The sequence below is a fragment of the Tinamus guttatus genome, unplaced genomic scaffold (genome assembly GCF_059628265.1).
Source record: "Tinamus guttatus ecotype Peru unplaced genomic scaffold, ASM5962826v1 Tinamus_guttatus_pri_ptg000300l, whole genome shotgun sequence".
In the NCBI taxonomy this organism is placed as follows: domain Eukaryota; kingdom Metazoa; phylum Chordata; class Aves; order Tinamiformes; family Tinamidae; genus Tinamus; species Tinamus guttatus.
In genome coordinates this window covers 432,508-444,648 of record NW_028288834.1, presented here as the reverse complement: position 1 = coordinate 444,648, position 12,141 = coordinate 432,508, and the positions used below count along the sequence as shown (strand labels likewise).

The window sequence follows — 12,141 nt, the reverse complement described above, 5'->3', positions numbered from 1 at the left end:
CGCGCTGAGGTCACACTGGCCTGTGCTGCATCACAAGGAGGTGACCCCCCAGCGACCGGCAGGACCCTGTCACTTCCCTGCCAGGCACGCGCGCTGCTGGTCACTGCTCGCCGTGCTCTGCTCCACTGCTGTCCTTTGGAGCTTCTCGGTGACGAGGAGTGCACACAGGAGGCAGCAGGAGTGCTCGGGGAAGCTCTCCCTCACGGCCTGAGAACAAGGGGCTCGTTGGAGAGAGAGGAGTCCTTGGCGAGGTCGCGGAAGAGAATCCTTCTTCCCTGCTCGACTAGCGAGCCAAGGACAAGGGGGAAGCCAAGATGGAGGGCTTCTGGACCGAGGTCATCAGTCCGGTGCACTCCATTTTGTTCCCAGTGCTCCTGCAGCTCTCCACTGAGGGTAAGGGCTTTGGGTGCTGCTTCGCCAGGTGCCGCAGAACCTGTGAGGTGACAAAACAGCTGTGGCCCTGGGACTGTGGCCCTGCAGAAGGCTGGGGACTGTTGCGAGAACCTGGCCTGAGGCTCATGTCTCCTGTGAGAGACAGAGCGGCAGCTAGGAATTGTGCGTCTTGGGCCTGCAGCTACCCTGAGCCCCAAGGCTCCTTTGGGCACTGCTCCCTCTGCTGAGGGAGTTATAGTGCAAGGTCCCGTCTGCCTGGGAAGGGGGAAGCCTTCTGGGGACAGCCGCCGGGGGGGAGTAGGTCCCTCCTCCAGGAGCTGCAGGTGTCCCTGCATTCCCATGGGGCTCTCAAGCGCCTGCCACCAAATGCCCCTGGGGGAATCAAATCCTTTGCATTGGAGTGAATCCAAGGTGGCCTCTCTTCTTGTTCAGGATAACCTCTGTTTCTTCCCCCTCCATCCTCACGTGCCTCCAATAGGCAAAACATATTTTGTGCTTGGAGATGGCATCCTTTGCCAGGAATGAGGTGGCCATTGCGCTTGTGCCAAATCCTTCCCTTGTTCTGCTTTCTCCTCGGCACCTCCACTGGGATCAGCGTAAGACTGGCAGCCTGAAACAGCGGCAAAGGCCAGCTCGGCACCTGGGGTGGTAGCTCTTTGGTTGGTTTGAACATGCCTGCCTGTCACCTCGGGGGGAGCAGCTTGCAGAGAGCTTGCGAGTCGCCTGACACGAGCACTGATGAATCTTTCCCGTGCTTTCCAGAGATTGTCACGATCTGGGATGCTGTATCGTATTACATCCTACAGCAGCTGAGGCAGAACAAGGTGGGCTGGCGGCCGGATTCCCCTCGCCTTGCAGGGTTTCACGTGTTCAGAGAGACCTGGGTCCTGGGAGAAATCCTTACCTCACCACCAGGCAGGCACACTGCCACCCGCAAGCATGAGATAGAGTAGCTCCTTGAAAACCGAGAGGAGAAGAACGTTCAGAGCTCATGTGAGAAAATAGTCAGCACCTCGTGAGGCTTCTCTTTTCTCCGTGTCTCAAATGGAGAGACCAAGCAAGCAGGCGGAGGCACTTTCCGGCCTCTGTACTCTTGGAGAGCCCTGGCTTCTTCTGGTGCTCTCAGATTGTAGGATGGTAGGAAATACTTGGAGGACACTGAGGACCAAATGTGCAGGGGAGGGTGAGGAAAACATCTGCAGCAAGGGGCTCTCCTCCACAGCTTCCCAAAGTCTTGCTCTGCTTTACTAAAACAGCAGGGAGGGCACAGAGCAGTCTGCCCACCTTCACACAGTCCTCCCGTTTTCCATCAACAGAATGCTTACACACTGGCCTTTCTGTCTTTCCATGTGTAGGGTGTCTTGGTGGAGGGTCTTGGCACCTTCTGTACAGTCCAGGAGCCACTGAACCTGGGTGAAGAAGGGCTGCTCATGGTTCGAAGACCCATCTTCAAGTTGGGCATGAAGGTGGCCTGGCCGCAGGGGGTGAAAGTGACTCTTCCTGGTGAGACAGCAGGGACCACTCTCTGCTTCCCCTTGCCATTCTACACGGGCTGGGAGTGTGCTCCCTGCTCTTTGCAGGGGCTGCCAGAAGCAGGGCAATGCCCTCCACAGGTGGGGAAACACAGAGAGCCCCCACGCAAACCATCACCCAGAGAGCTAATTCGTGGGCAAGACCTTCTCTGGAGTCTTCTGTTGCCAGTGTTGCAGCAAGTGGGACTGTCTTTCCCCAAGCTGCCCCAACATTTGCCTCCATGCCACTGCTATGCCTTGATGGCCCAGCAAGGCCAATTGGGTCTGCTGTCGCACTCACACTGTCTCTCTGCCTTGCAGATGATATCAGGATCGCGCCACTGAACTACCACCTGTTGTCCCTGTTCATCTCCTTTCCACGGCATATCATACAAGACTGTGTGGAAGAGACGATTCGCTTATTCTCTTTCCACTTGGAGAAGAAGCATAATGTCGCCTTTGTCTTCAGGGACATTGGTGTTCTGACCTGCCAGGAAGACACCTTGTACATGATGTTTTATGCCAGCTGCATCAAACGTTTAGAGAAAAGGGCAAGCCTGATTTCAGCCCTTCGCAGTGTAAGTTCCCCTGCTTTCCAGGCCTGCTTCCATTTCTTTGCAAAGTCTCTGTGGCTTCCCGCCCTTGGCCAGCTAAACAAACACCTTCTCCAAAGCTTGCTCCCACCAAAGTCTCCACGTCCAAGGAGAGTGCCCTGCCACACTTTCCTGCATCCTCGTCTATGCAGAAGGACTCACACGGGTATTCGCCACTCTCAAGTCTCTCTCGTGCAGCATCTGCACTCCACATCAAGGGGCTTATGGGCATGCTCAGCGCTGACAAGGTGGCTTTGGAGCGGCAGGCTCCTCCTGCAGCACCAGCAGGGGCTGCTGCCTTTGCCAGCAGGTAGGACGCTGCCTCAGAAACATCCCAAAAGGCCTGTGCTGCGTTGCAGGTACCGTGGGCAAGGGATCCCAAGAAAGCAACTGACAAGATCCCTGTTCCCAGGACTGACTTTCGCCCCGTGCACATGTTCCCCAGGTGAGTGTGTTTCATTTGCAGCCCTTGGCTGCCTGACAGGGCCCTCGCAGCTCCTGCTCCGCCGTGTGCTCTGACGGGCCTCAGTGCTCACAGGTACTTAGGCGCAGTTCTCCAGCATTGGAGGGACACTGCCAGAGCCACCCAGGAAGGTGCGCGTGGAGGCAAAGCAGAGGGCAGGAGAGGAGGTGTCAGTGGTTCGGGACGAGCATGAGTGCCAGGAAGAGGCCGAGGGCAGACAGCCCCCTTTCTTCCAACTCGCCTTGTCTTCTGCTTTCCAGGTTTCGGCTCGTGGAGAAAGGCAGCGTGGAAGCCAAGGTTGCCTCCACAGCCTCCCGCTTTGGGAAGGACAAGCCCAAAGAGCTGGGCAGCACCACCTCTACCACCAGCGAAAGTAAGGCCAAAGTTCCCTGCCTGCGGGGCACGTTGGCTCCCTGTCCCCCCACGCTGCCTCACGGCGGCCACCTGGAAAGGTGCTGCTCAGCAGGCTTTGCCGAAGACCTTCCTCCCTTCCTCCTTGCAGAGCAGCAACCCGGCAAGCGCCTGCAGCAGCGCGAGGAGCTGAGTCTCCCAAGGCTGCCAAACGTAGGCACAGAGAGCAGGCAGCAAGGCACGGAGAAACAGCCTGCTGTCAGGTGAGAGCCTCGGCGGAAGGGAGGAGGGCTGTGCTTGTTTCTACCCGTGCACCAGAGAGGGCCCCTTTGCACATGCTGGCCCTAGGGCCTCCAAAAGGCTCCTGACACAGGTCCCGGTTCAGGTTGTTCTCTTGCTGGCAGGCAAGCGTGCGTTGCTTTGCGTGGGAGCCTCCCATCACCTTAACTTTCCTCCAGCATCGGGACGTCTTGGGGAGCTGACAGGAAATGCTTAGTTCAGAAGGAGTTCCTTAAGATGTGAGGGAATCCCATCTTGTCCCTTGTGGGAGCAGATGCCCCCCTGCCCTCAACCTCTTGCATCCCACGATGTCTTCTCAGCAACCTTGCCAAACGGTTGGCTCGCATCGTGGACAAACCAGAGAAGAAGGTGAAGTTCGACCTCCAGCCACATCCTCCAGCTGCACCTCGGACTGCCGCTGCCCGTGCTGCTCCCAGGGCTGCCACACAGGTGTGCGATGGGATGTTGCGTAAAGGGCCCTCAGCGCGGGCTCCCTACAAGCCCCAGTGGCCTCTTGCACTTTGAGAAGTGTCCTGCAATGATGCAACTTTGGCTCTACTTGTGCAACTGCATTTTCGGTTGTGTCTTCCCAGAATGCCTGCAGAAAGTCTTCCGTGGTTTTGTTAATCACAGAAATGGGGTCTCTTTGCCTTTGAAGGCATAACAGACAAGCTGGCGCCTCTTGAGCCCCTGCTCAGTTAGGGCAGAAGAGAGGGATACTCCCGCTGTGTCAACAAGGGGCAAAGAGCCGCTGAGGCTCAAGAGCAGGGCTGGAAGAGAGGGTGCAGAGCAAAAGCCAACAACTCTCCCTCCCAGTAGCCGAGCAGTCTAATCCTGCTGCCTTTCTGTGCCCTCCTCAGGAAACAGCCTTCCCACCCGTGCAGGGTGCTCCACGAGCTGCACGCGTCTCCATCTTAAAAGACAGGCGAGGGCAAGCAGCACTGAAGGAAGAGCAGGCTGTGGTGGCAGAAAGGGCCCCACGTCAGGACAAGGTATGGGATGTCTTGGAGAGGCCTCTGAGAAAGGGGTCTCTCCTGCCTGTCGGGCAGGCAGCAGGGCTTTGCAGGCAGCCGGGCTTTGCAGGCAGCCAGGGCCCAGGAGGAGGACTGCTGCCTGCCTGGGGCAGCTCCCAAGTGGGCTCAGCCCTTCCGAGGAGGGAGATGGCTGCAGCCAGGGGAAATGCGCAAGGGGGTGGCAACCTCCGGATTCCCTCTTCACTCCTCCCTCCTGATTCTCCTCCTGAAAATTGTTCTTCTTGCCTTTGCAAAACAGACACAAATTGTGAAGAAGCCAAGCGCCCCTGGCCAGCGCTCTTCCCCAGGCACTGGGATGGCAGCGGACAAGTGAGTGTGCAGAGGCTTGCAAGTTGCAGGCTGGCCCCTGCGACCATGGTGCAGATGACACCCCGGATGTGCTAGCACCCAAATCCCTCACCTGCGGGGCATGGTAGACGACATCCCATGAATTCTGCTGCTGTGGGTTTGCAGCAGCTGAGGCGGGAAGAACCCCCCAAGTGTCCCCAGGTAGCAGGAGGGGGACTATTTTACTCCTCTTGCAGACATCTTTTGGTACAAGCCAAGGAAAGCATGCAGCTCACAACATCCTACAAAGTGCTTCGAGACCGCTGGAAGGAAAGGGTGGAGGAAAACCGGCAGAGGCAGAAGCAGGAGGAGGAGGCTCGCTGGTAAGAAGCTCCCAAGCAAAGCCAGGTCCCTGTTCCTGCCAAGACCTTGGTGCCACGGCCTGTGGGAAAGAGGGTCTTTTGCTGCCCTCCTAGCCCAGGACACAGAAGCCCTTGGAACTTCGCTTGGGTCTGCACGTGCACCAATCATCTTTCCCATGGGCGTGGGCTGGGGGCCTGGGATGTGTCATTGGATTTCCACAAGGTACCTGCATGTTATGATTCACTCAGGACTTTTTTCATGTTCCCCCTCAGTGCTTTGCTCATGAGCAAGCTCAAGAAGAAAGAGCATGGAGTCCAAAACCTGGGCGTTTGCAACAGAAATGTCCTTTCCTCCAGAAAATAAAGCGTGTTTTGGAGTTGCTCTGAGCCTTTTGTTGGTGCATTCTGAGCCTTAAAAGCAGCAGCAGGACAGCTTTGGAAGGGCAGGCAGGGCACACAAGGCAGCAAGGAGAGCGGGGAGGCCTGTCTCCCGGGACACTCTTGCTCTGGGCCACAGAGCTCTCTCTTGACCACAGAAAGGGAAGAAGAAAGGCCCTCCAAGGCAGCCGTTTCTGAGATAATGCTGGGCACTGCGGCTCTGCTTTCTGCTCCCCGGGACAAGCCTTGAGCAAGGCCGGGAGGGCTCCCGCAGCGAGAGGACATGCCTGCGCTGCAGAACCGATCCCCCATCCGCAGGCCAAAGCAAAGCCAGCACGCCTGTGGGGGAAGCCCTCTGCAGCCTTCCCGGCTGCTCTTCCCTGGGGCAGCTTCCACGCCTCAAAACAACATCCTTCCCAGCTAGGGGAAAGCAAGGCCTGGGGAAGACCTTGGCCACTTCCTGCACTGAGACATGCACATTCCTGCGCAGTGAGAAACAAGTTGCCTTACATTCTGCATGGCAAACAGAAAGATGATGTATTCCATGCCTTCTAACCGACGGTGTCATTGCCACTCCCCTGTTGATGCTGGGATGGTACTAGTTGCTGTGTGACTGGAGGGGCTGCACCAATTTTAGCCTGTGCCAGTGAGGCAGGGAGCTGTAGAGGATGGGGCCGGAGCCCCGCACAGGCCTCTGCAAGGGAGCTGCTGGCGGCTACAGCAGTGGGCAGCTCCTGTGAAGCAGAGCCCTCTTGCTTGCCTTCAACTCCCTGACCCTGCACGGGGCTCTGCTTGGGGAAAGTGCGAGCAGAAGCTCCACCAAGGCCCCAAGTGGGCCTTGCTAAACTCAAGTGGAAACTCAGCGCGTCCATGAAAGAAGAAGTGGGGGCTTCTGCTCCTTTCTGCCGTGCTCATTGACAAATGGGTTTTAGCGACCCATAGGTGACAAACAGAACCCTTGGCATATGGTAGAAAAACCACGCCACACTGTCTTTCCTGCGCCAATGCATACTCCATTTGCAAGAAACGGCAATTCTTGAGACAGACTTCTATCCAGACATGGAACAGTGCTCGGGGAGTTGCTTACAAATGTGGAGCATCAAAACTTTCAAGAGGGGTAGCTTCTTAACCTCATCTTGTCACTTTGCAGACACAAGGGGTCTACTGCCTGGGCTCTCTCTGGCAGGGGGCATTGCGTGCATGTGTGTGTGTGTGCACATGCAGGGTTTTTGAGTAGGTGGGTTTTTTGGACATTAACTCTCCTGTGACACGAGGCTTTCCCTGCGGAGGACATGGCTTCCGTTCCAACTGTGACAGCCCTGCATCTGCTCGTGCACTGAAGTCTCTTGCTCCTTGCACGGGCACTTGGGGAAAAGTGCAGACAAGACGGTTGGGGTGGGAATGGCCAAGGAGAAACTCTCCGTGTCACTCTGTGACCGTGCTGCTTCCATGTCCTGGGGGCACTCCAGGCACTTTCAAGTGGGAAGATTCTCTGGCATCACCACATGGCACTAGCAGGTGGGATGGCCTAAAATCCCTCTCCCAGGAGGTGAAGGCGACGATGGTGGCATCACTTTGCAGGACTCAGCAAGAAACAACCACGACGCAATGTCCTCGTCTTGCTGGGCTCCTTGAGATGACAAACAGCAGGAAACTTACAGGGCTGGAGCTAGACACGCAAGGATTCGCCATCAGGGAGTGCTGTCGGGGCTTGGTGGCAGACGTGGCTACTGCAGTGCCCCATTTTTGACATTTCGCAGTTTTGGCACTCTTTAGACGCACTGCTGATGTGTCTGTCCTCACCCTTGGCCCCACGGCTGGGACGAAGGCAGCGGTCTGTGTGCCAGGGCGAGAGGGGACATCTCTCTCCTCCTTCCCTGGCTGTTTCAGCTGCCGCTCCCCTCAGGCAGCCCCTGGTGACACGCGCTGAGGTCACACTGGCCTGTGCTGCATCACAAGGAGGTGACCCCCCAGCGACCGGCAGGGCCCTGTCACTTCCCTGCCAGGCACGCGCGCTGCTGGTCACTGCTCGCCGTGCTCTGCTCCACTGCTGTCCTTTGGAGCTTCTCGGTGACGAGGAGTGCACACAGGAGGCAGCAGGAGTGCTCGGGGAAGCTCTCCCTCACGGCCTGAGAACAAGGGGCTCGTTGGAGAGAGAGGAGTCCTTGGCGAGGTCGCGGAAGAGAATCCTTCTTCCCTGCTCGACTAGCGAGCCAAGGACAAGGGGGAAGCCAAGATGGAGGGCTTCTGGACCGAGGTCATCAGTCCGGTGCACTCCATTTTGTTCCCAGTGCTCCTGCAGCTCTCCACTGAGGGTAAGGGCTTTGGGTGCTGCTTCGCCAGGTGCCGCAGAACCTGTGAGGTGACAAAACAGCTGTGGCCCTGGGACTGTGGCCCTGCAGAAGGCTGGGGACTGTTGCGAGAACCTGGCCTGAGGCTCCTGTCTCCTGTGAGAGACAGAGCGGCAGCTAGGAATTGTGCGTCTTGGGCCTGCAGCTACCCTGAGCCCCAAGGCTCCTTTGGGCACTGCTCCCTCTGCTGAGGGAGTTATAGTGCAAGGTCCCGTCTGCCTGGGAAGGGGGAAGCCTTCTGGGGACAGCCGCCGGGGGGGAGTAGGTCCCTCCTCCAGGAGCTGCAGGTGTCCCTGCATTCCCATGGGGCTCTCAAGCGCCTGCCACCAAATGCCCCTGGGGGAATCAAATCCTTTGCATTGGAGTGAATCCAAGGTGGCCTCTCTTCTTGTTCAGGATAACCTCTGTTTCTTCCCCCTCCATCCTCACGTGCCTCCAATAGGCAAAACATATTTTGTGCTTGGAGATGGCATCCTTTGCCAGGAATGAGGTGGCCATTGCGCTTGTGCCAAATCCTTCCCTTGTTCCGCTTTCTCCTCGGCACCTCCACTGGGATCAGCGTAAGACTGGCAGCCTGAAACAGCGGCAAAGGCCAGCTCGGCACCTGGGGTGGTAGCTCTTTGGTTGGTTTGAACATGCCTGCCTGTCACCTCGGGGGGAGCAGCTTGCAGAGAGCTTGTGAGTCGCCTGACACGAGCACTGATGAATCTTTCCCGTGCTTTCCAGAGATTGTCACGATCTGGGATGCTGTATCGTATTACATCCTACAGCAGCTGAGGCAGAACAAGGTGGGCTGGCGGCCGGATTCCCCTCGCCTTGCAGGGTTTCACGTGTTCAGAGAGACCTGGGTCCTGGGAGAAATCCTTACCTCACCACCAGGCAGGCACACTGCCACCCGCAAGCATGAGATAGAGTAGCTCCTTGAAAACCGAGAGGAGAAGAACGTTCAGAGCTCATGTGAGAAAATAGTCAGCACCTCGTGAGGCTTCTCTTTTCTCCGTGTCTCAAATGGAGAGACCAAGCAAGCAGGCGGAGGCACTTTCCGGCCTCTGTACTCTTGGAGAGCCCTGGCTTCTTCTGGTGCTCTCAGATTGTAGGATGGTAGGAAATACTTGGAGGACACTGAGGACCAAATGTGCAGGGGAGGGTGAGGAAAACATCTGCAGCAAGGGGCTCTCCTCCACAGCTTCCCAAAGTCTTGCTCTGCTTTACTAAAACAGCAGGGAGGGCACAGAGCAGTCTGCCCACCTTCACACAGTCCTCCCGTTTTCCATCAACAGAATGCTTACACACTGGCCTTTCTGTCTTTCCATGTGTAGGGTGTCTTGGTGGAGGGTCTTGGCACCTTCTGTACAGTCCAGGAGCCACTGAACCTGGGTGAAGAAGGGCTGCTCATGGTTCGAAGACCCATCTTCAAGTTGGGCATGAAGGTGGCCTGGCCGCAGGGGGTGAAAGTGACTCTTCCTGGTGAGACAGCAGGGACCACTCTCTGCTTCCCCTTGCCATTCTACACGGGCTGGGAGTGTGCTCCCTGCTCTTTGCAGGGGCTGCCAGAAGCAGGGCAATGCCCTCCACAGGTGGGGAAACACAGAGAGCCCCCACGCAAACCATCACCCAGAGAGCTAATTCGTGGGCAAGACCTTCTCTGGAGTCTTCTGTTGCCAGTGTTGCAGCAAGTGGGACTGTCTTTCCCCAAGCTGCCCCAACATTTGCCTCCATGCCACTGCTATGCCTTGATGGCCCAGCAAGGCCAATTGGGTCTGCTGTCGCACTCACACTGTCTCTCTGCCTTGCAGATGATATCAGGATCGCGCCACTGAACTACCACCTGTTGTCCCTGTTCATCTCCTTTCCACGGCATATCATACAAGACTGTGTGGAAGAGACGATTCGCTTATTCTCTTTCCACTTGGAGAAGAAGCATAATGTCGCCTTTGTCTTCAGGGACATTGGTGTTCTGACCTGCCAGGAAGACACCTTGTACATGATGTTTTATGCCAGCTGCATCAAACGTTTAGAGAAAAGGGCAAGCCTGATTTCAGCCCTTCGCAGTGTAAGTTCCCCTGCTTTCCAGGCCTGCTTCCATTTCTTTGCAAAGTCTCTGTGGCTTCCCGCCCTTGGCCAGCTAAACAAACACCTTCTCCAAAGCTTGCTCCCACCAAAGTCTCCACGTCCAAGGAGAGTGCCCTGCCACACTTTCCTGCATCCTCGTCTATGCAGAAGGACTCACACGGGTATTCGCCACTCTCAAGTCTCTCTCGTGCAGCATCTGCACTCCACATCAAGGGGCTTATGGGCATGCTCAGCACTGACAAGGTGGCTTTGGAGCGGCAGGCTCCTCCTGCAGCACCAGCAGGGGCTGCTGCCTTTGCCAGCAGGTAGGACGCTGCCTCAGAAACATCCCAAAAGGCCTGTGCTGCGTTGCAGGTACCGTGGGCAAGGGATCCCAAGAAAGCAACTGACAAGATCCCTGTTCCCAGGACTGACTTTCGCCCCGTGCACATGTTCCCCAGGTGAGTGTGTTTCATTTGCAGCCCTTGGCTGCCTGACAGGGCCCTCGCAGCTCCTGCTCCGCCGTGTGCTCTGACGGGCCTCAGTGCTCACAGGTACTTAGGCGCAGTTCTCCAGCATTGGAGGGACACTGCCAGAGCCACCCAGGAAGGTGCGCGTGGAGGCAAAGCAGAGGGCAGGAGAGGAGGTGTCAGTGGTTCGGGACGAGCATGAGTGCCAGGAAGAGGCCGAGGGCAGACAGCCCCCTTTCTTCCAACTCGCCTTGTCTTCTGCTTTCCAGGTTTCGGCTCGTGGAGAAAGGCAGCGTGGAAGCCAAGGTTGCCTCCACAGCCTCCCGCTTTGGGAAGGACAAGCCCAAAGAGCTGGGCAGCACCACCTCTACCACCAGCGAAAGTAAGGCCAAAGTTCCCTGCCTGCGGGGCACGTTGGCTCCCTGTCCCCCCACGCTGCCTCACGGCGGCCACCTGGAAAGGTGCTGCTCAGCAGGCTTTGCCGAAGACCTTCCTCCCTTCCTCCTTGCAGAGCAGCAACCCGGCAAGCGCCTGCAGCAGCGCGAGGAGCTGAGTCTCCCAAGGCTGCCAAACGTAGGCACAGAGAGCAGGCAGCAAGGCACGGAGAAACAGCCTGCTGTCAGGTGAGAGCCTCGGCGGAAGGGAGGAGGGCTGTGCTTGTTTCTACCCGTGCATCAGAGAGGGCCCCTTTGCACATGCTGGCCCTAGGGCCTCCAAAAGGCTCCTGACACAGGTCCCGGTTCAGGTTGTTCTCTTGCTGGCAGGCAAGCGTGCGTTGCTTTGCGTGGGAGCCTCCCATCACCTTAACTTTCCTCCAGCATCGGGACGTCTTGGGGAGCTGACAGGAAATGCTTAGTTCAGAAGGAGTTCCTTAAGATGTGAGGGAATCCCATCTTGTCCCTTGTGGGAGCAGATGCCCCCCTGCCCTCAACCTCTTGCATCCCACGATGTCTTCTCAGCAACCTTGCCAAACGGTTGGCTCGCATCGTGGACAAACCAGAGAAGAAGGTGAAGTTCGACCTCCAGCCACATCCTCCAGCTGCACCTCGGACTGCCGCTGCCCGTGCTGCTCCCAGGACTGCCACACAGGTGTGCGATGGGATGTTGCGTAAAGGGCCCTCAGCGCGGGCTCCCTACAAGCCCCAGTGGCCTCTTGCACTTTGAGAAGTGTCCTGCAATGATGCAACTTTGGCTCTACTTGTGCAACTGCATTTTCGGTTGTGTCTTCCCAGAATGCCTGCAGAAAGTCTTCCGTGGTTTTGTTAATCACAGAAATGGGGTCTCTTTGCCTTTGAAGGCATAACAGACAAGCTGGCGCCTCTTGAGCCCCTGCTCAGTTAGGGCAGAAGAGAGGGATACTCCCGCTGTGTCAACAAGGGGCAAAGAGCCGCTGAGGCTCAAGAGCAGGGCTGGAAGAGAGGGTGCAGAGCAAAAGCCAACAACTCTCCCTCCCAGTAGCCGAGCAGTCTAATCCTGCTGCCTTTCTGTGCCCTCCTCAGGAAACAGCCTTCCCACCCGTGCAGGGTGCTCCACGAGCTGCACGCGTCTCCATCTTAAAAGACAGGCGAGGGCAAGCAGCACTGAAGGAAGAGCAGGCTGTGGTGGCAGAAAGGGCCCCACGTCAGGACAAGGTATGG

At 57.3% G+C, this 12,141-nt stretch overlaps 1 protein-coding gene across 1 annotated transcript; it reads left to right on the top strand.

Annotated features, from left to right (window-relative positions):
- The first annotated feature begins 7,867 nt into the window (after positions 1–7,867).
- LOC148594077 (coiled-coil domain-containing protein 81-like) lies at positions 7,868–11,668 on the top strand. The gene is made up of 6 exons (XM_088528061.1): positions 7,868–7,946; positions 8,709–8,770; positions 9,302–9,449; positions 9,779–10,035; positions 10,410–10,495; positions 11,464–11,668. The coding sequence occupies exons 1-6, from the start codon at positions 7,868–7,870 to the stop codon at positions 11,666–11,668; spliced, it is 837 nt and encodes a 278-aa protein (XP_088384187.1).
- The last annotated feature ends 473 nt before the right edge of the window (positions 11,669–12,141 follow it).